Source organism: Rhinopithecus bieti, unplaced genomic scaffold, assembly GCF_001698545.2.
Source record: "Rhinopithecus bieti isolate Rb0 unplaced genomic scaffold, ASM169854v2 scaffold_22670, whole genome shotgun sequence".
Classification (NCBI taxonomy): Eukaryota; Metazoa; Chordata; class Mammalia; order Primates; family Cercopithecidae; genus Rhinopithecus; species Rhinopithecus bieti.
In genome coordinates this window covers 57,137-76,877 of record NW_016810753.1, presented here as the reverse complement: position 1 = coordinate 76,877, position 19,741 = coordinate 57,137, and the positions used below count along the sequence as shown (strand labels likewise).

The 19,741-nt window shown below is 37.3% G+C and overlaps 1 protein-coding gene across 1 annotated transcript in view; it reads right to left on the bottom strand.

Annotated features, from left to right (window-relative positions):
* LOC108542616 (serine/threonine-protein kinase ULK4) overlaps window positions 1–19,741 on the bottom strand; it is a 494,918-nt gene that overhangs the window by 440,378 nt on the left and 34,799 nt on the right. The window contains exons 5-6 of the mRNA XM_017892686.1: window positions 10,200–10,251; window positions 10,002–10,096 (exon numbers count right to left, since the gene is read on the bottom strand). Coding sequence (XP_017748175.1) covers window positions 10,002–10,096; window positions 10,200–10,251 — 147 coding nt within the window. The remainder of the gene's footprint in view (window positions 1–10,001; window positions 10,097–10,199; window positions 10,252–19,741) is intronic.

Here is a 19,741-nt window from a genome sequence, read left to right as displayed (position 1 = left end):
TTGGTGGAATACCAAACTTGTTTTAATAAAGAGTGAGAAAAATCTCTAAGAACTGATATGGAGTAATTTCTAACACTCATTATTAAAGGAAAAGGCAAAATGCAAAAGAACGTATATAGTATGTTACTTACGGTATAAGAAGGAAAAATAAGAAAACATATACTCTCTTTACAGAAAGAAATATTAAAAGGACAAATCAGAAAACAATGAAGTTGTTTATCTACAAGGGTAAGGAGAGTATGATGGAATGGCAATGGAGTAGAAGGGATATATATTTCAGGGAAGGGAGTGGCACTGCTCTGAATATATCTTTTTCCATAGTTTTGACTTTTTTGGAAGCACATCCATGTTCTACATATTTTAAAAATTAAAAGCAACAAAAGAGGAAGGAGAAAAAGAAAACCTAAAATTGAAAGCGAACGGAGACAAATCAACAGTACTTCAAACGAATATTATAACCACACCAAAAGTGGGGAAGGGAGCTAATCCAAGTACCTTATGAACACAGTATTGACTATATACTCCCAGTGTTGCTTGGAGATGAGAAAAGGTTGGGAAGGCAAGGAATTCGGCAAACAAATTGTGACCTCATTTGGTTTGTTTTGGTATGGGTTTCAGTGAAGCAATTCCATAACAATTTTAAATGTATTACGGGATTAAGCAAACAAGAAAATGTGCTGATGATGCTGAAGCCAAAACTTCTACAAAGAGATACACAAATATAGAATGGGCAAAGGCAAGAAAGAACTGTGTAGGAGACTGGATACGAAGATAGCATTGTGAACTCATGATTTCAAATATGTATGTATGTCCATATAGGCACGTGTACGTATAGCTGTCCCTCAGTATCCACAGGGGACTGGCTCCAGGGAGAGACCAATGTGTCAACATGTAATTGAGTAGGAGCATCGTAGGGGCTGTTATGGAGGGAGGTATAGAAAGCTATGGACCCCAGAGCAGGGAGGGACATACTCTGTTGGGTGGGTAGAGGGGAGTCTCACAGAAATTACTTTTGAACAGGGCCTAGAGAGAAAAGGAGGAGGAGATAGGGCAGACAATCTAACTTGGGGGATAAGAAGTCTAGGTTCACATAAGGAATGCTGAGTATAGTTGGGCCTCAGTATCTGAGACAGATTGGTTCCAGGATCCCTTTCCCTATACCAAAATCCAGGAATCCTTAAGTCCTTTATGTAAAATGGCATTAGTATTTGCATATAAACTACACACAACCTCCCATATACCTTCAATCATCTCTAGGTGACTTATAATATCTAATGCAACATAAGTGGCAGCTAATAGTTGTTATACTCTATTTTTAAAATTTGTATTATTTTTTATTGTTGTATTATCACTTTTCATTTTTTTCAAATATGTTTTATCTGCTGTTGGTTGAATCCAAGGATGTGGAACCTGTGAATATGGAGGGCCAAACCATCTGTGACTATACAGTATGAATGTGTGTTCATATGCATATGTGTTAGTCTACTCAGGCTGCTATAACAAATGCCTTAGACTGGGTAATTTAATAATAGAAATGTGTTTCTCACAGTTTAGCAGGCTGGGAAGTCCAAGATCATGGTGCCAGCAGGTTCAATGTCTGGTGAGGTCTGCTTCCAAGATGGCATCCTTTAGCTGTGTCTTCACATGGCAGAAGAAGTACAAAGGCCAAAACAACTCCCTCAAGTTCTTTTAAAGGACACAAACTCCATTTATGAGAGGGGACCCCTCATGATCTAATCATCTTCTGAAGGCCCCACCTCTTAATACTATGACACTGGGGATTAAGTTTCAATATATGAAGTTTGAGGACACATTCAGACCATCACAGTGCATATACATGCATATATTTCCTAACTGCTTCTTGGAAGGGCTAGAAGCTAAGATGTCCCAGAAGAGAAGAGCACACTTAGTGCTCCATCTTGGTCTCTAATGCCATTTCCCAGTAAAGAAAACCAACGCTCCTCAGAGAAATGACTAATTTCATAGCCAGGGAAGAGTAGTAACAAACTGAGGAAAAAATATTTTGTTGTAACATAAAATAAGGCAGCATTCAAAAAAGAATAGGCTATGTCACAAAGACACTTGAAAGAAGTCAACTTGAAAGGGCTTGCACTAGCCAAATCTGGAAAATATCAGGACCAAAATAATATAGTAATGAAGTCATTGATAAAAATAGGAATCTGTGGTAGACTGAATGATGCCTCCCCAAAGACGGCCATGTCCTGATTTCCAGAACCTTCAAATTTGTTATTTACATAGCAAAAGGGAACCTGTAGATGAGGTTAAGGACCCTGAGAGGAGACAGTATCTTGGATTATTCAGGCGGGTCCAATATAACAATAAGGGTCCTTAAAGGGTGACAGGATGGTCAGAGTCAGAGAAGATGTAACAATAAAAGCAGAGGTTAGAGAGAGATTTGAAGATGCTGCTCCGATGGCTTTGAAGATGGAAGAAGGGGCCACAAGCCTAAGAATCCAGGTGGCCTCGAGAAGTTGGAAAAGTCAAGGAAGCAGACCCTTCCCTTAGAGTCTCTGGAAGGAGCACAGCCATGCTGACACCTTCATTTTAGTCCTAAAATTCATTTCAAGCCTCTGACTCTCCAGAACTGTAAGTTTACACATTTGTGTTGTTTTAAACTAGTAAATTTGTGGTGATTTGTTACAGCAGCAATAGAAAACTAATACAGAATATGAATCCACACCAATAAAAGATAGGTAGAGATGCTTATTCACATCAGTTAACTTTAAATATATATACACACTCATGCATGGCATAATGATGCTTTGGTCAGCAACAGAGCACATGTATGATGACGGTCCCATAAGATTATAATGGAGCTGAAAAATTCCTATTGCTTACTGACAACGTCTTGACGATCCTGATCTTGTGTAATCCTAGACTAATTGTGTGTGTTTTTGTCTTCATTTTAATAAAAAAGTTTAGAAAGGAAAAAAAAATTTAACTAAAATTTCAAAATAGAAAAAAGCTTATCAAATATTTTGTACAACAGAACAATGTGTGTTTTAAAATCAATGTTATTACAAAAGAGTCAAAAGTTTTAGAAGTTTATAAAGTAAAATGTGATAGTAAGATACAGAGAATTTGATACTGAAGAAAGAAAAATACATTTTTTTTCTACAGGCATGCACCACTATGCCCAGTTAATTGTTTTTTAAATTTTTTGTAGGTATATAGTCTCACTATGTTGCCCAGGTTGGTCTTTGAACTCCTGGCCTCAAGTGGTTCGTCTGCCTCAGTCTCCCAAAGTGCTAAGATTACAGGTGAAGGTGTGAGCCTCTGTGCCCAACCAAAAAATATTTTTTAATAAATTTAGTGTAGCTTAAGTGAACAGTGTTGATAATGTCTGCAGTAGTGTATAGTAATGTCCTAGGCCTTCAGATTCACTCACCACTCACTAATGACTCACCCAAAGCAACTCCAGTCCTGCAAGCTCCATTCATAGTAAGCATCCTATAAAGGTGTAACATTTATCTTTATACAGTATTTTTACCACACCTTTTCCTGGTATACTTACCATTTGTTACAATCACCTACAATATTCAGTGCAGTAACATGCTGTACAGGTTTGTAGTCTAGGTGTGTAATGGGCTACACCACTCAGGTTGGTGTAAGTACATTCTATGATGTTTGCACAACAAAAAAAAATCACCAAATAAGGCATTTTTCAGACTGCATCTCCATCTTTAAGCAAGGCATGACTGTATATACAAGTTGAGCATTCCTAATCCAAAAATCTAAAATCTGAAATGCTCTAAAATTTGAAACATTTTTTTCTCTTTTTTAGAAATGGGGTTATGGCTACATTGCCCAAGCTGGCCTTGAACTCCTAGGCTCAAGTTATTCTCCCACCTCAGCCTCCCAAGTAGCTGCGACTACAGGAGCTCACCACCATGCCCAGCTTGAAACTTTTTGAGCACCAACATGACACTCAGAGGCAATGCTCATTAGAGTATTTCAGATTTTCAGATTAGAGATGTTCAACCAATAAGGATAATGCAAATATCCCAAAAATGCAAATATTTGAAAATCCCCAAAACATCCAAAATCTAAAGTACTTCTGGTCCCAAGTGTTTCAGATGAGGGATAATCAACCTGTATATAGGCTTACCTTTACCAAGTTCTAAACCTTTTTTCATATTTATGTAAATTTTTAATTCACAAATAAGATATATACATAAAGATGTACTTATCCTAAGTATACAATTCAGATAATTTTTACAACATGAACATACTCATGTAAGTAGCACCTAGATGAAGGAACAGGACCTTATGAAGCCCCCTTTGTCACCTACCAGTCACCACCCAAGGGTCATCACTATCATGACTTGGAATAGTTTTGTCTATTCTTAATTTTTTTGCTAGTGGAATCATGGTATTTTGTATTTGTTAACTTTAGCTCAACATTAAATTTGTAAGATTTATCCATGTCATTAAGTGTAACTGAAGGTCATTTGTTTTCTCTGTGGAAGAGCATTTCATCATTTGACTATACCATAATGTACTCATTCACAGACTGTTGATGGGAATTTGGATGGTTTCCAGTTTGCAGCTATGAGCATTCTTAGCTCATTTGTATTGAATATATATTTAGAAGTAAAATTGCTGAGTCACAGTATATGCATATGTTCAGCTTTAGTAGCTACTGCCCAACAGTTTTTCAGAGTAGTTGTACCAACGTACACTCTCACTGAGTATAGTGTTTCTGGGTTCCATGTGCTCTACATCACCACCAACACTAAGTATTAACTCAAATAACTGGTTTAAAGCTAGATTATTCATTATTTATTAGCCACCAGCCTTTCTCTGAAAAATTTACAAAAGGATAGGTTTTCATTAAAAGTATTAAGGCTTAGCTTACTTTCTAAAGTTAAATAGAAATACATTTTAATCAAATTATGTATATTGCAGCCAGAACTTTCTAATAAAGAAGTCATCTTTATTTTCCCTTTGCTATTAATAATATTTTCAAAACCACCATGAGTGGGGAACAAATTCACTGTACAAAACAAATCATGTGGCTTTCTCACTGTCCTATAGGCCAGATTGATGATTTCAACTCTGAGGAGCTAAATGGTCTAAAACTCTGGGAAAAATCTGAATTAAGTGCTTGTGCTCAGCAAGAATCAAATGCATTTAGCCACTTCCATACAATATAGTATTGATCAGCAGCCTTGAACATCATGTGTGCTAACATTTCAAACAACAGTATGTTCCCTGGGGTGTTAGATCTTCATCTTCATGTATTCTAGTCATGCTCAAAAAGAGGTAATTAGAAAATTTCTCATGAGTTATAGCATTAAAAAATATTTTATGAAGCCAGTAAGTTGCAATAATACCTCTTCTATCATAATAGATGCTGTAGTTACAATAATTAGTATGCTTGCATTTCATGATTAGAAAATAAACTAATTTCTATTTAAATGCAAAATAGATATTTATAAATACAGGATCTTAACAAATTAGCCATAAAGTTACTGCTCATTAGGCAAAAGAATTAATAAGCAACATCTCAGCAAGTCATATCTTATTTGATGACTTGGAATTCATTACTATGACAATGACCATGACAAACAGGTTCCTAGTTATGGTGGGTCCTGTTACGTGGATTAACATTCTTACAGAAAACAATGAAAACTGCCAGATAAAATATAGACCCTAAACCCTAAGCTCTGAAAACAGGGGGAGCTTTCAGACTAGTTTCTGAATGAAAACCTGAGGCAGAGAGTTGAGACCATGAGAGCATGGAGCTGACTGCCCAGGAGGCACTTAGCAACAACACAGGTATCAGTGGGACCCCTGCACTCAGATCCTCCTAGCATACAGAGTTTTATGAGTCACCTTACACAGAAACGGACACCTGCAGAGAGGAGATTATACTCTCAAAGTAAGGAAAAACTAGATTCATTCACCAACCCCTCCACACACATTCACACTCCTGAAAATTGAGGAGGCTGCCCTGGGAAGTTATGATCTCAGACCTAAATTGTCAGGGATTTGCACACTGGGTACAAATGATGCTGATCTGAGGTACTGTCCCAACTGGCAGAGCCCTTAGGTGCCTGGCAGAAGGAAACATGTTATGGAGGAAGGAACATCCATACTTGATTTCAGGGAATGCCCTCTAATGGATTTCAGGAACAATGACCAACATGGATAAACAATACTCAGGCCTCCAAGAAAACAGGAAGATTTGGGCATGAACAAGATATAACAGACACCACAGACAAAAGATGACTTTTATAGTCTTCTGATATGAAAGACTGAATAACAAACATGAATAAATAAGTCACACACTAGAAAATACAGTGAACAGGAAATTATAAAAAGCAATACAGATTTGAAAAAAAAAAAAAGACAAGCAGAATTTCTAGCAATGATAGACGTCTACAAATGAAAAATAACCAAAATTAGAAACTCAACTGCTATATGTGGCAGCAGAAGGGGCATAGTAGAAGACAGGAAAAAAAAGAAATAAAATTATTCAGAATATCAACTCTAAAAAAGAAAAAGCTGGAATACACAAAAAGTAAGAATTAGAAAGTACAGTGAGAAAGTTTATTGAGTATGTGATCTGAATTGCTGAAAGAAGCATAAAAAAGTAGTAAATACGTGATAAAGGTAAATGAACATTAACTATATTAAAATAGTGATGATAAAGTCTGGTGGATATTTAAAAGAGAGAAACAAAACAAGACAGACTTGAAAATCCCAGACAACAACAATATATACATCATGAGGGGACCAAGTGGAGTTAAGTAGCTAAGGTCTGTATATTACTAATAGAAAAGAAAGTTTATTTTTAAGTTTAGCTTTTAATACATTAATATGTATGATGTAAATTTTAGAGTAACCAGTAAAAGAATAGGAGGAGAATATATAAATACCAACCTTATATAGGGAAAAAAAAAATGAAAAATAAAATGTCAATAAAACAAGAGAGCAGAAGTAGGTAAGAAGAAAATGATGTATGACAGTTTGAAAGAATATAGTCGAATGAATCCAAACAGACCAACAATTACAGTGTGAAAATGGAGTACATGCTGTAGTTAGAAGTAAAAAATTGGCCAAATTAATTTTTTAATTTTTTAAGTATTTATTTATTTATTTTGAGACCCAGTCTCACTCTGTCGCCCAGGCTGGAGTGCAATGGCGTGATCTCATCTCACTGAAACCTCCGCCTCCCAGATTCAAGTGATCCTCCTGCCTCAGTCTGCAGACAAGCTGGGATTACAAGTACATGCCACCACATCCAGCCAATTTTTGCATTTTTAGTAGAAACGGGGTTTCACTACGTTGGCCAGGCTGGTCTTGAACTCCCAACCTCATGTGATCTGCCTGCCTTGGCCTCCCAAAGTGCTGGGATTACAGGCATGAGTCACCACGCCTGGCCTGGACAAATTAATTTAAAAATATTATATGATGTTTATATTACATAGCTCTAAAACATAAAAATAGATGTTTGAAGGAAAAGAACGAAAAAATATATAGAAGGCAAATATTAATGAAAAGAAAGTTTGCATGATTATGTTAGAATGGGACAAAGAGTAAGGCAAAAAACATTCCTAGATATAAAGAGGGCCACTTCACAATGATACAAGGCTGACTTCATAAGATGACATAAATTGAAATTTGCATACACCTAATAACATGGCCTCAAAACACATAAAACAAAAATTGTCAGAACTACCAGAAGAAATAAATTCATAATAGTTATAGGAGATTTATACACATCTCTTTCAGTAATTTATAGAAAAAGCAGGCCAAATTTAGTAAGTTTTTTTTGTTTTTTTTTTTTTTTGAGACAGAGTCTCACTTTGTCACCAGCCTGGAGTGCAGTGGCGCGATCTCGGCTCACTGGAACCTCCACCTCCCAGGTTCAAGCGATTCTCCTGCCTCAGCCTCCCGAGTAGCTGGGACTACAGGCATGCACCACCATGCCCAGCTAATTTTTGTATTTTCAGGAGAGATGGGTTTTCACCATGTTGGCCAGGATGGTCTTGACCTCCTGACCTCAAGTGATCTGCCCGCCTCAGCCTCCCAAAATACTGGGATTATAGGTGTAAGCCACCACACCCAGTCAAGGATAAGATTTGAATAACTAATAAAATTACTTGATGATCATATATTGAATACTGCACAGAACAGCTGCAAAATATGTATTTTTTTCAAACATACAGAGTATCTATAAAAAAATAACCTCATAATGGGCTAAAAACCAAGACTTGATGAATTTCAACATATCAAAGTCACCCAGACTACATTCTCTAACTTCAAAGCAGTTAAACTAGAAATCAGTATACAAAGATAAATATAATGTATCCATATGACATTTAAATACATATATATTAATAACCCATGAGTCAATCAAGAAGAATATAAAATATTTTAACTAAAAGATTAAAATTATATATACCAAAACTTGTGGGATGATGCTAAAGCAGTAATTAAACATAATCTGAAATGCATACATTAGAAAAGAAATATGAAAAATTAACAAGCTAAATATTTACCCCAAAAAGTTAAAAAAAGAATACAAAATAGACCCAAAGAGAAAGGAAATAAGAATAATTACAACAATCAAAGAACAAAGAAACAGAAGCAATTAGCAAAATGAAACAATGGCATTCTAAACCATGTTTTACAAATTCAAATTTCTAAATCTGTCTATAATAAAAACCCAAAGTAGAACTAAGCTAATTCCAAGATGTTAGAAGCCACAGAATACAGTATTTAAGTGAAGGATTTAATGCACATGCGCGCACACACACACACACACACACACACACACACACAAGTTAACTGTGTTTGAAGGGTGCGGGCAGAGGGTGGAGACATCTGCGAGGCAACAAACTGAAGAATTCAGTTCCACAATGGTATTTATGTGACCATGAAGGTGTCAAAATTAACTTTTTCCTTACTTCACAATATCTTTTTTAAGTACAGTTTTGATTTCTAAATTCATTACTTTTATTCATCGTCATTACAGGAAATGCACAACTCATGATTGACTACTATCTAAAATGTTGCCTACAGGGTTAGTTGTTGGAAATGTGAAAAATATTTTCACATCAAACTCTTTGCTGGGTTATGCTTCGGATGCCCACATAATCTGTTATCTAAAAGCAGTCACTATTGCTTGGGTCCAATGCTAAATGGGACAGAACACTGGAAACAGGCATGAGCTGGGGTATAAGAAACACATCCTCCCTATACCAAATCACCAGTGCTTCAGTGAGAAGGGCAGGGGTAGGAGATGCGAAAGTTAAGGAGGGAAGGATGGAACCACGTGCCTGTTCCACAGCAGCTTCTAGGGAAAGCCACTGCCGGGTAAAACCTGATACTGCTCCTTGTACCCATAAGCTAGTTGTCTTCCTAACTGGCTCCTCTTCTGGGGGCCTTTCTGCAGAAAGAAAGGGAGGGAGGATTTCCTCCTCCTAAAGTCAACATGCAGCTCACCTAAGGATCCTTCAAAGGCACAGTTTCTCAAATGGGAGCAATTTTGCCACCCAGAGGACATATGTCAATGTGTAGAGACAATTTTTGTTGTCTAACTGAAGGGAGATGGAGTGGGGCTACCAGCACCTCCTGAGTAGAGGCCAGGTTGCTGCTAAAGATCCCAGAATGCACAGGACAGCCACATAACAAAGAATTGTCCCTCCCAAAATGCCTTTAGTGCCAAGGTTGAGAAACCTTGCTCTGAAGGTTTGTACTACCAGTTAAAACAAATAATCAGGCAAGAAGAAAGTAAGCTGAAGGATAGCTGAGGACCAAGAAGGAAAGAGAATAATAAAGAAAAATGCCAAGAAAGTCAACAAAGGGAAGGGATTTCCTATGTTCATCCTGCCAAGGTAGGGGGGTTCTGAATGGTTATTTCATGTGAGGAACACATATGAGCCAAGCACTGTAAACGAGGTCTCTTTACATACAGAATTACCAAGTAAATTTAAAAGGAGCTTTTTTCAAAAGCTGCCAGAACTGACCGTGCAGCGATAGTCTTTCAGTAAAATAGGATACTGTATTATTGCTTCAAAAGCTGACAACGTGATCTTGATAAATTCTTCTGATGCTGTCAGTCCTAGAAATACAGTTAATTATTATAGGTGTTTACTTACATGTTCTAAATCACAATATTAAAGTACCTCAAACAAAGACATAAAAATGTTCCATGGTCTACTCACCTATGGCTCCATCTATGTTCGTTTCTCCTGAGTCTATAGATTTAATATGACTCTGAAAAAAGTAAAATTTTTAATAAATAGTTTCAAAGTAACTCTGAAATAAAATATAGGCAGTTTACATTTTGCCCAAAACTGTATCTATTGTTCTTAATAACTCAGACAGTATTAAATACTCTACACATATTATAAATACTATTATAGTTATAAAAGTATATTAAATAATATACATAAATTATAAACTATAATCTTTTTTGTGTGTGTGTGACAGCGTTTTACTCTTGTTGCCCAGGCTGAAGAGCAATGGTGCAATCTTGGCTCACCAAAACCTCTGCCTTCCAGGTTCAAGCAATTCTCCTGCCTCAGCCTCCCGAGTAGCTGGGATTACAGGCATGAGCCACCACACCTGGCTAATTTTGTATTTTTAGTAGAGACGGGGTTTCTCCAAGTTGGTCAGGCTGGTCTCAAACTCCCGACCTCAGGTGATTCGCCTGCCTTGGCCTCCCAAAGAATCATTTTTAAATATACAAATCACGATCAATGAGATTTAATGTTGGATTAAAGTCAACGTTAATATAAGCACTTGCAAAAGTGAAAATAATATAACTGATACATAACTATGTCCAATAATACGCCACAATTACTCGCTCGCCATATCAGAAGTGAGTTAGAATGGCACCCAACCAGGGAAAACAGTCATCTCAAAGGAAGGTCAATCAAGCCTTAGCTACCCTGAGTACAAACTTTGTCAAGACAGCAGTTTCGCTCTCAGGGCCTGTCTTCAAATTTGACCACTGTTTTGAGTTCCTCCTAGATACCTTTTATTCCAATCCCCTTATCTGTGCTCCCATGCCCCATGCTAGTGCCTCCTTTGCAGGATGACTCCCATTGCTGTTTGAGAGGAAGGCCTTAGTAGCTCGGCTGTGAGCTCTCTGAGGCCTCAGTTCCCTGGATGAATGAGCTTCCCAGTCTCTGGCTGAATGCTCTGGACAGAAAAGGTACTCCATGACAATGAAACAATCACTGCCATGCTAGGCAGAGCACCCATGTTACTGACTGCAAGAACACTGCAACAGAGTTCTTGCCCCTAGGAAACAAAATAATATGTACATATTATTTTATATGTGGTAACAAATAGCAAATAAAATATAAGATGACTTTGAAACTAAAAAGCAATGAAATATAAACAATTAGCCCACAGTAGAAATTGGTCTACTATGCTCAAGTGGTATGTGTTAAAAATATCTAATATAGGCCAGGTGCAGTGGCTCACGCCTGTAATCCCAGCACTTTGGGAGGCCAAAGCAGGCAGATTACTTAAGGTCAGGAGTTCGAGACCAGCCTGGTCAACATGGTGAAACCCCATCTCAACTAAAAATACAAAAATTAGCCGGGCATGGTGGCACATGCCTGTAATCCCAGCTACTTGGGACGCTGAGGCAGTAGAATTGCTTGAGCCTGGAAGGCAGAGGTTGCAGTGAGCCGAGATCATGCCACCGCACTCCAGCCGGGCCAATAGAGCAAGACTCTGTCTCCCAAAAAAAAAAAAAATCTAATATAATAGAATCTATGTAACATATACAAAAGAACATAGGTATACATTTTGCATTACAAAGAAAACCCTTAAACTCACTACTCAAGTTAAGAACTAAGACATTCCCAATTGGTTGCATAAGCTCCCCATCCCATCTGCCTACCTCACTTCCAGAGGTAATCACTATCATGTATTTATCATTTTCTTGGATTTCTTAAAATAGTTTTAACACATATACACGTGTCCCTAAATAGTATATTGTTTATTTTTTAGTCTTACTGAAAGTATACCAAACTATATATAGTTCATACAAACAGGATAGTAGCCATTAAAATGTCAGAAAACGTAAGACCTGAAACTGCAAAACAACTAGAGAGAAATAAAGGGGTAAACCTCCATGACATTGGTCTGGGCAATAACTTTTTTAGATCGAATCCAAAAACACAAGCAACAAAAGCAAAAACAGACAAATAGGATTACATCAACATAAAAAGCTTCCGCACAGTCAAGGAAACAACAGAGTGAAGAGACAACTTATGGAATGGGAAAAAATATTTGTAAACCACGTATCTATAAGGGGTGAATATCCAAAATATATAAGGAACTCAACTCAACAGTAAGAAAGCAGATAACCCAATGTTTTCAAATGGTCAGGCTAAGTGAAGTAGCTCACACCTATAACCCCAGCACTGTGAGAGGCCAAGGCAGGAGGATAATCTGAGGCCAGGAGTTTGAGACCAGCTTGGGCAACATAGCAAGACTGTCTCTACAGAAAAATAAAAAATTAGCCAGGCGTGGTGGCATGAACCTGTAGGCTTAGCTACTCGGGGACTGAGGTGGAGGATCACTTGAGCCCAGGAGATCAAGGATGCAGTGGGCTATGATGCTATCCCTGCACTCCAGCCTGGGTGACAAAGCAAGACCTTGTCTCAAAAAAAAAAAAAAAAGTCAAAGGACTGAACAGACATTACTCGAAAGAAAATATACAAATGATCAATAGGTACATGGAAAAAATGATCAATATCACTAACCAGGGAAAGGAAAATTGAAACTATAATGAGATATTACTTCACATCTATAAGAATGGCTATTATCAAAAAGATAAAAGATAACAAGGATTGGTGAGGATGTATAGAAAAGGGAACTCTTGCACACTGTTGATGGGAATATAAACTAGTACAGCCATTATGAAAAATAGTATGAAGATTCTTCAAAAAATTTAAAAACATAAGTACCACATGATTAAAAAATCCAACTACTGGAATAAATACACATATATACATATATTTCCAAAGGAAATAAAATCAGTATGTTGAAGAAGTATCTGCACTCCCATGTTCACCACAGCTTTCTTCACAATAGCCAAGATACAGAATCAACTCAACTGTCCATCAACAGATGAATGGATTTTTAAAATGTGGCAAATATACACAATGGAATTTGTTTTAAAAAGGAAATCCTGTCATTTGCAGCAGCATGGATAAACCTAGAGGACATTATGTTAAGTGAAATGAGCCAGGCACAGAAAGACAAACATCATGTGGTCTCACTTACAGGTGGGAATTTAAAAAGTTGAACTCAGAAGTAGAGAAGAGATGGTGGTTACCAGGGACTGGGGGTAGGGGGAAGACATTGGTCAAAGGATACAAAATTTTGATTATATAGAAGGAATAAGGTATCGAGATCTAATGTACATGGTGAGTATCGTTAATAAAAATGTAGTCTTGAAAATTGGTAATAGTAGATTTTAGGTTTTCTCACCACAAAAACAAATATGTGAGGTAATAGATATTTTATTAGCTCAATTTAGCCATTTCACAATGTATACGTATTTCAAAACAATCTGCTGTACACAATAAATGTATACAATTCTTATTCATCAATTTAAAATTAAACTTTAAAATGTTTTAAAAGAATGTTTTAAAGTTATGGGAAAATACTTAAATGCAACTTAAGTTTTCTAAAGGATTTAGAATATGAATCTATGGATACAGAAGGTGTCAACCATATGTATTTGTATATGTCACATATATGTTATAGAAACATAAATAATTGTTTCTACAATACAAATGCATCTATATGAATGGAAAACCTAAGAAAACAACAATATATTAACAATGGTTGTCTCCTAGTGTAGAGTTACAGATAATTTTATTTTCTTCAAATTTCACTACACTTGTCTACATTTTGTTTAATAAGCATGAATTATAATTTAAATAAATAAGCATAAATTACCTTTAAAATAAGAAAACACCTTAAAGACATTTATTGTCTAGGTTATAAAGAAATCAGAAAGCCTAAAAAATGCAAGCCCTTTAAAAAGTAAAACAGAGGATATCTTCAATTCTTTTTTTGGTCTACAAATAAACAAAATGGACTTTAAATTGGAGTTTTGTTTTTTTTTTTTTTGGAGACAGAGTCTTGCTCTGTCACTAGGCTGGAGTGCAGTGGCACGATCTCGGCTCACTGCAACCCCTGCCTCCCGGGTTCAAGCGATTCGTCTGCCTCAGCCTTCCGAGAAGCTGGGACTATAGGCATGTGCCACCACGCCCAGCTAATTTTTGTATCTTTAATAGAGATGGGGTTTCACCCACTTTTGTATTTTTAGTAGAGATGAGTTTTCACCATGTTGGCCAGGATGGTCTCAATCTCATGACTGAGCCCGCCTCGGCCTCCCAAAGTGCCGGGATTACAGGCATGAGCCACCATGCCCAGCCGAGTTAATTTTTAAAAGCAGCTATGTATGCTTTTCATGATAATTTTGTTAAAATCATTTCACATAATTCCAAAATGGGCACATAAATTTTATCGAATAAAATATAAATTTGATGTTGAATAAAAAACTCAGAGAGAGACCTTTTGACTTAAACAAATCTATGTAAATATCTATGGATTACTAAGTAAAGAAAGAAGACACAGAGCAGAGTATGTAACAACAATCCCTTCTGCGCAATTCTCTTAAAAATACACACATAATACACAAATGCTAGCGATGTGAACAATAATTTTTGAGGAAGAGATCACAGGAAAGGACAAGCATTGTTTCCTTTGGGAACCTGGGGAGGCATGCTTCACTGCCTTTTCTGCCTTTCTCTTCCCTTACGACTTTCTAACCACTCGCATGTACTGTCTTTTTCTTGTGTGTGTGTGTGTGTGTATATATATGTGTGTATATATATGAATGTGTGTATATATATATGAATGTATATGTAAATAAAGCTTGTCTAAATGCTGAAATTGTTTATTAAGTAATTATTTAATATGAAGAATTATGGGCTTCTTTTAACTTATTTCCTACCTTATACCTCCCCTATTTAAATTTTTTTAAATTCCTACTAAATATTTCATTCATTTACCAATTTCAATATCCTTTGATATATTTCTTCCTTCTCATTCTCAGTGTAATAGGGAGTAACGAGGTGAGAGTGAGAACGGAGTAGGAGGCATCGGAGATTCAAAGAGAAGGGAAGATATAAATAGTCATCAGCTGATGTGAATTTTAAGAGAGACCTGTTATTTGCACTGTTTCCCCTCTACCTGCCCCCCCAGCCATATTTAGCCATTCAAAGCAGGGCTAGGGTAGGTAGAAACTTAAATTTAACTAGCATTAAGAGTTGCCAGAGAGCCAGACATGGTGGCTCACACCTGTAATCCCAGCATTTTGGGAGGTTGAGGCAGGCAGATCACTTGAGGTCAGGAGCTCAAGACCAGCCTGGCCAACAGGGCGAAACCCCATCTCTACAAAAAATACAAAAATCAGCCGTGAGTGGTGGCGCATGCCTGTAATCCCAGCTACTTGGGAGGCTGAGGATTGAGAATTGCTGGAACCCACGAAACAGAGGTTGCAGTCAGCCAAGATCACTCCACTGCACCAGCCTGGGAGACAGAGGTAGACTCTGTCTCAAAAAAAAAAAAAAAAAAAAAAAAAAAAAAAGATTGTGACTAATGCTGGACCAGGCACTCTAGGTGGAATAAAGAGAAAGTGAAAAAGCAGATCCCTGGCAGGGCAGGATGGTGAGCGGAAAGCAGGTAGGAACAAGTAAGTCTCAAAGAACCTGAAGGGCTGTGGGAGTTGGGGAGGAGAGGAAATGAGCTGAAATTCAGGGGTGGTGGACCAACAAGGGGATGCTGACAGTAAGGTCAAGTGTTTGACCATGGGAGCAGGCAGCTGATGGGAAGACAGACAAGCTCTTGAGAAGAGAAGCAGCCAGGGAGCTGCAAGGCTGAGGCACTGGAAGGATCCTCCAGAGGGATATCAAATTCCCCACCAATAATGCAGGAGAGGCAAGGAGAGGCTCATGGTGAGCCAAGTGCTAAAGGAATGCTGAGGAACAAGAGCCAATGACCCAGAAATCTGCAGATGACCACAACACAGGGGGTGACACAATATCTTCTCATGGTGCAAACCTCAAAAGATGGGAGTTTCAGCAAGGGAGCAAAAAAGACCACCCATCCTGAGCTTGGTCCGCTGGCTAGAGGGTGTGGAGCAGTGTGTGCCAGTGCTCTCAGTATCATTCAGTGATCCCCAACAGGGACTGCAAAAAAGCTCTTACAGCAAACTGGGATACAAATTCATGATATGTTAAAAAAATAAATAAATAAATAAAATAAAAAGACAAGAATATCTAGGCGGCAACAAATAAGTAAATATATACTATCATATTTTCAAAAATACCAGAGTGCACTATCTCTGGCTTTTCTGCAGCTGAAACCAATATCTATCAATAAATCAGCATTCCTTTACATAAAAATCTACAGAGGGAAGGAAGTATAATCTTTCATAGTTATTTTTTGTGGAAAATTATAACCACCACAAGCCATCATACATTTATAAACTAATGAGGCCAGAACTTAAACACAACAAAGTCTGCTTCCTCTGCTCATTGATCAAATGCATTTTCAAAAGGACATAAGAAATACAGTGAATGTTAGGTTAATACACATCATGAGCTCTTGAAAATATTTCCTTAATCTACTACTTCCTGTTTCCCAGCCCAATTCAATGGAGGCCCAAAAGAAGCATGGTATTCACCACAGAACTTCCCCAGAGACTAGACTGCTGAAACCTGGAGAGGGAGCTGAGTAAGATGACAAGCTGCTTCTGCCAATAAGAAGTGAAAATAGCAATTATCAGCTGGGTGGTTCTCTTTTTCCAGGAGTCTTTCAAAGCTTGATAATAGTTTAAAATTACTCTCCTGAATTGTTTCCAAATGCTAGTCTCTTTAAAATGTAAGACGACCAAAACTTCATTTTCCACGGGGAAAAAAATGTACAAAAAAGTAATTCTTGTATTTATGCCTCCATATATAAGAAGTATCCTGAATTTTTGTACCAAAAAAAAAAAAAGTCTGTAGGTCAAATATGCAAACCATGCCCTAGTGTCATTATAATACTGAAGTCAATGGGAAGCACAGTTCCAATACCCCCTTCTCCAGTCTGCTCCTTAAGAACCCTTCTAATGCATAGAGATCACACCAACCCTGGCTGCTATCTCCACACCCACCCCAAGGCAGGCCAGCAGCTCGTGAAGAGCTGCTTCAGGGGAAGCCAAGAAGTTCTTGGCTTGCTGCCACTGGATACAGCTTCTAAAAGTGGACTAAGCTTGAATACCCCAATTAAGTCATATCTTTAAAATATAAAAGGACAATATCCCTGTCATAAGACAATAGCTACTCCATGAGATACATTTTGAGAAATACTGAAAATAGTATTTATCTCCAGATGTACCAGTAAGTCTTTCAAAACACAATGCTGGGAGAGACGGCTCATGTCTATAATCCCAGCACTTTGGGAGGCCAAGGTCAGTGGATCATTTGAGTCTAGGAGTTCAACACCAGCTCAGGCAAGATGGTGAAACCTCATCTCTTCAAAAAATTTTTAAAAATTAACCAGGCATGGTGGCACACACCTGTAGTTCCAGCTACATCTGAGGCTGAGGAGGGAGGATTGCTTGAGCCTGGGAGGCAGAGGTTGCAGTGAGCCTGATTGTGCCACTGCACTCAGCCTGAGACAGAGAAAGACCCTGTCTCAAAAAAAGAAAAAAAGTGAAAAAACAAACAAACAAAAATTCCACAATGCTAAGTATGTAAATATGAATGGACTACTTCCCTATGTCACCAAAACCAAATAAACACTATGCTCTGGACAATTTCACATAATCGTTCTGTGGACTGGGCTACAGAACATTCATAACTGTGCATCCCCACCACTACCACGAAAAAAAATAAAATAATAAAATAAAATAAAATAAAAAAGCTCTCTCAAATAGTTTAGAAAGGCTTTGCCTAAAAAAAAATTTAAAAATTATTTTAAAGCAGAAAACTCAAAGGGTTTTAATACGTTAATTTGCAATGTAAATTTCTAAGGGTCTGTAGAATGTTGGATGAGTAGACTAGACCTTATAGCATCAGTAAGGCACTGTAACTCGAGTAACATTTTTGCTATCTTCTGGAAAAATTATGAATTAATTCACAGAAGCAACATTCAATTCTCAATAGTTCACAATAACGTGCACAAAAACTGTATGGATAACTAAATCCAGGTCCTGAATTTTAGTCAGTAATTCTCTCCCTTTACTAGTATTTCATCAGTGCCATCAACACTGAGTATACAAAAGGTGACCACACAGTTAAGGCCAACCAACGAACACAGTAAGAAAAATAATTCAAGAATTCTGCGACGGGCCATGATTCAAACGAGGAAAATAGACTGAAGAGAGGCAAAAGACCTTCATTTTATTTCCCTAAACTTCCTCTAATTGGGTGAGACTATCAAGAAAAAACTGCTAAAATTTTTTTAATACCTTCATGATCTCTAAACCAGCCAAGTTATTTTCCATTTCCTAAAAGTGCCTGTATTGAAAAGACCCAACAGAACACCCATAGAAAAGTCTTTATGGACACACTCAGTGTGGCCTCCTCCCTTGTCTCTGAACACAGAATTACAAGCAGGAGATGAGTTCTCCCCAATATACATAGAATTTCTGAAAGTCCATCAAGACTTTTCTGTTGGAAAATCTTGGTAGTTCCTTAAAAACCTAAAGCATACTCAGTTAATGTAGGCAGAAGAAAATACTACACGTGAAAAAAAAAAAGAGAGAGGGAGAAAGAACAAAGACAACTATACCTATCCCAAACAAACACTGTGCCAAAATAATCCAAGGTGGGTTACCATGACAAAATTACTAATTTCAGGCATCAATGTGCCAGTGCAATGGAATTGTAAATAAAAAAATAGTCATGCTAAAATGATGCCTATGTTACACTTAAAAACAGGTAAAAAGATGGTGGTAAATAAAATTCCCATAATTTGCAAATTCATAAATGTGGTAACAAAATTATAGACTTTCTGGAATTCAAGATTCAAAGTACTCAAATGATAAAAATTTGAAATTGAGCTCAAAAGGACCTTTACTGCATTGCTTCCTAAAAAATCAGCAACCGCCACTCAACATTTATACTTACAAACATCATACTTCACCCTGTAATGAACTTTCTAGAAAACCATATTCTCACTTGTATGTGGCACTCTTTTTTAAAATAAAATTCCAAACTAACAATAAAATTGAGATGCTGACCTCATTTTAACTAGTTACCTCTATGGCATTTTGAAAATCTCTGTTCAGCTTACTATTAATACCAAAGTAAGACTGGAGAAGCTCTGTGACAAATGTTTTAGCTTTCCCTCTGTATGACTACTCATTTTATCAACCATATATACTGTAACTACTACTGGCAAGGGAAAAGATAACATAATTCACGAGCTAAACAAAAGACAATTTTGTGAGCAAAACAGAAATGAATGATAATACAATGACTTTTCATTTCTACTTGTATCCTCAAAATTAAAGAAAAAGCTAAACTGAGCTTAACATAGAGAAATACCACCATAAGAAGAGACACTGTAGGGGCTGGGGCAGAAGAATCGCTTGAACCCAGGAGGCGGAGGTTGCAGTGAGCCAAGATTGCACCACTGCACTCCAGCCTGGGCAACAGACTGAGGCTCTGTCTCA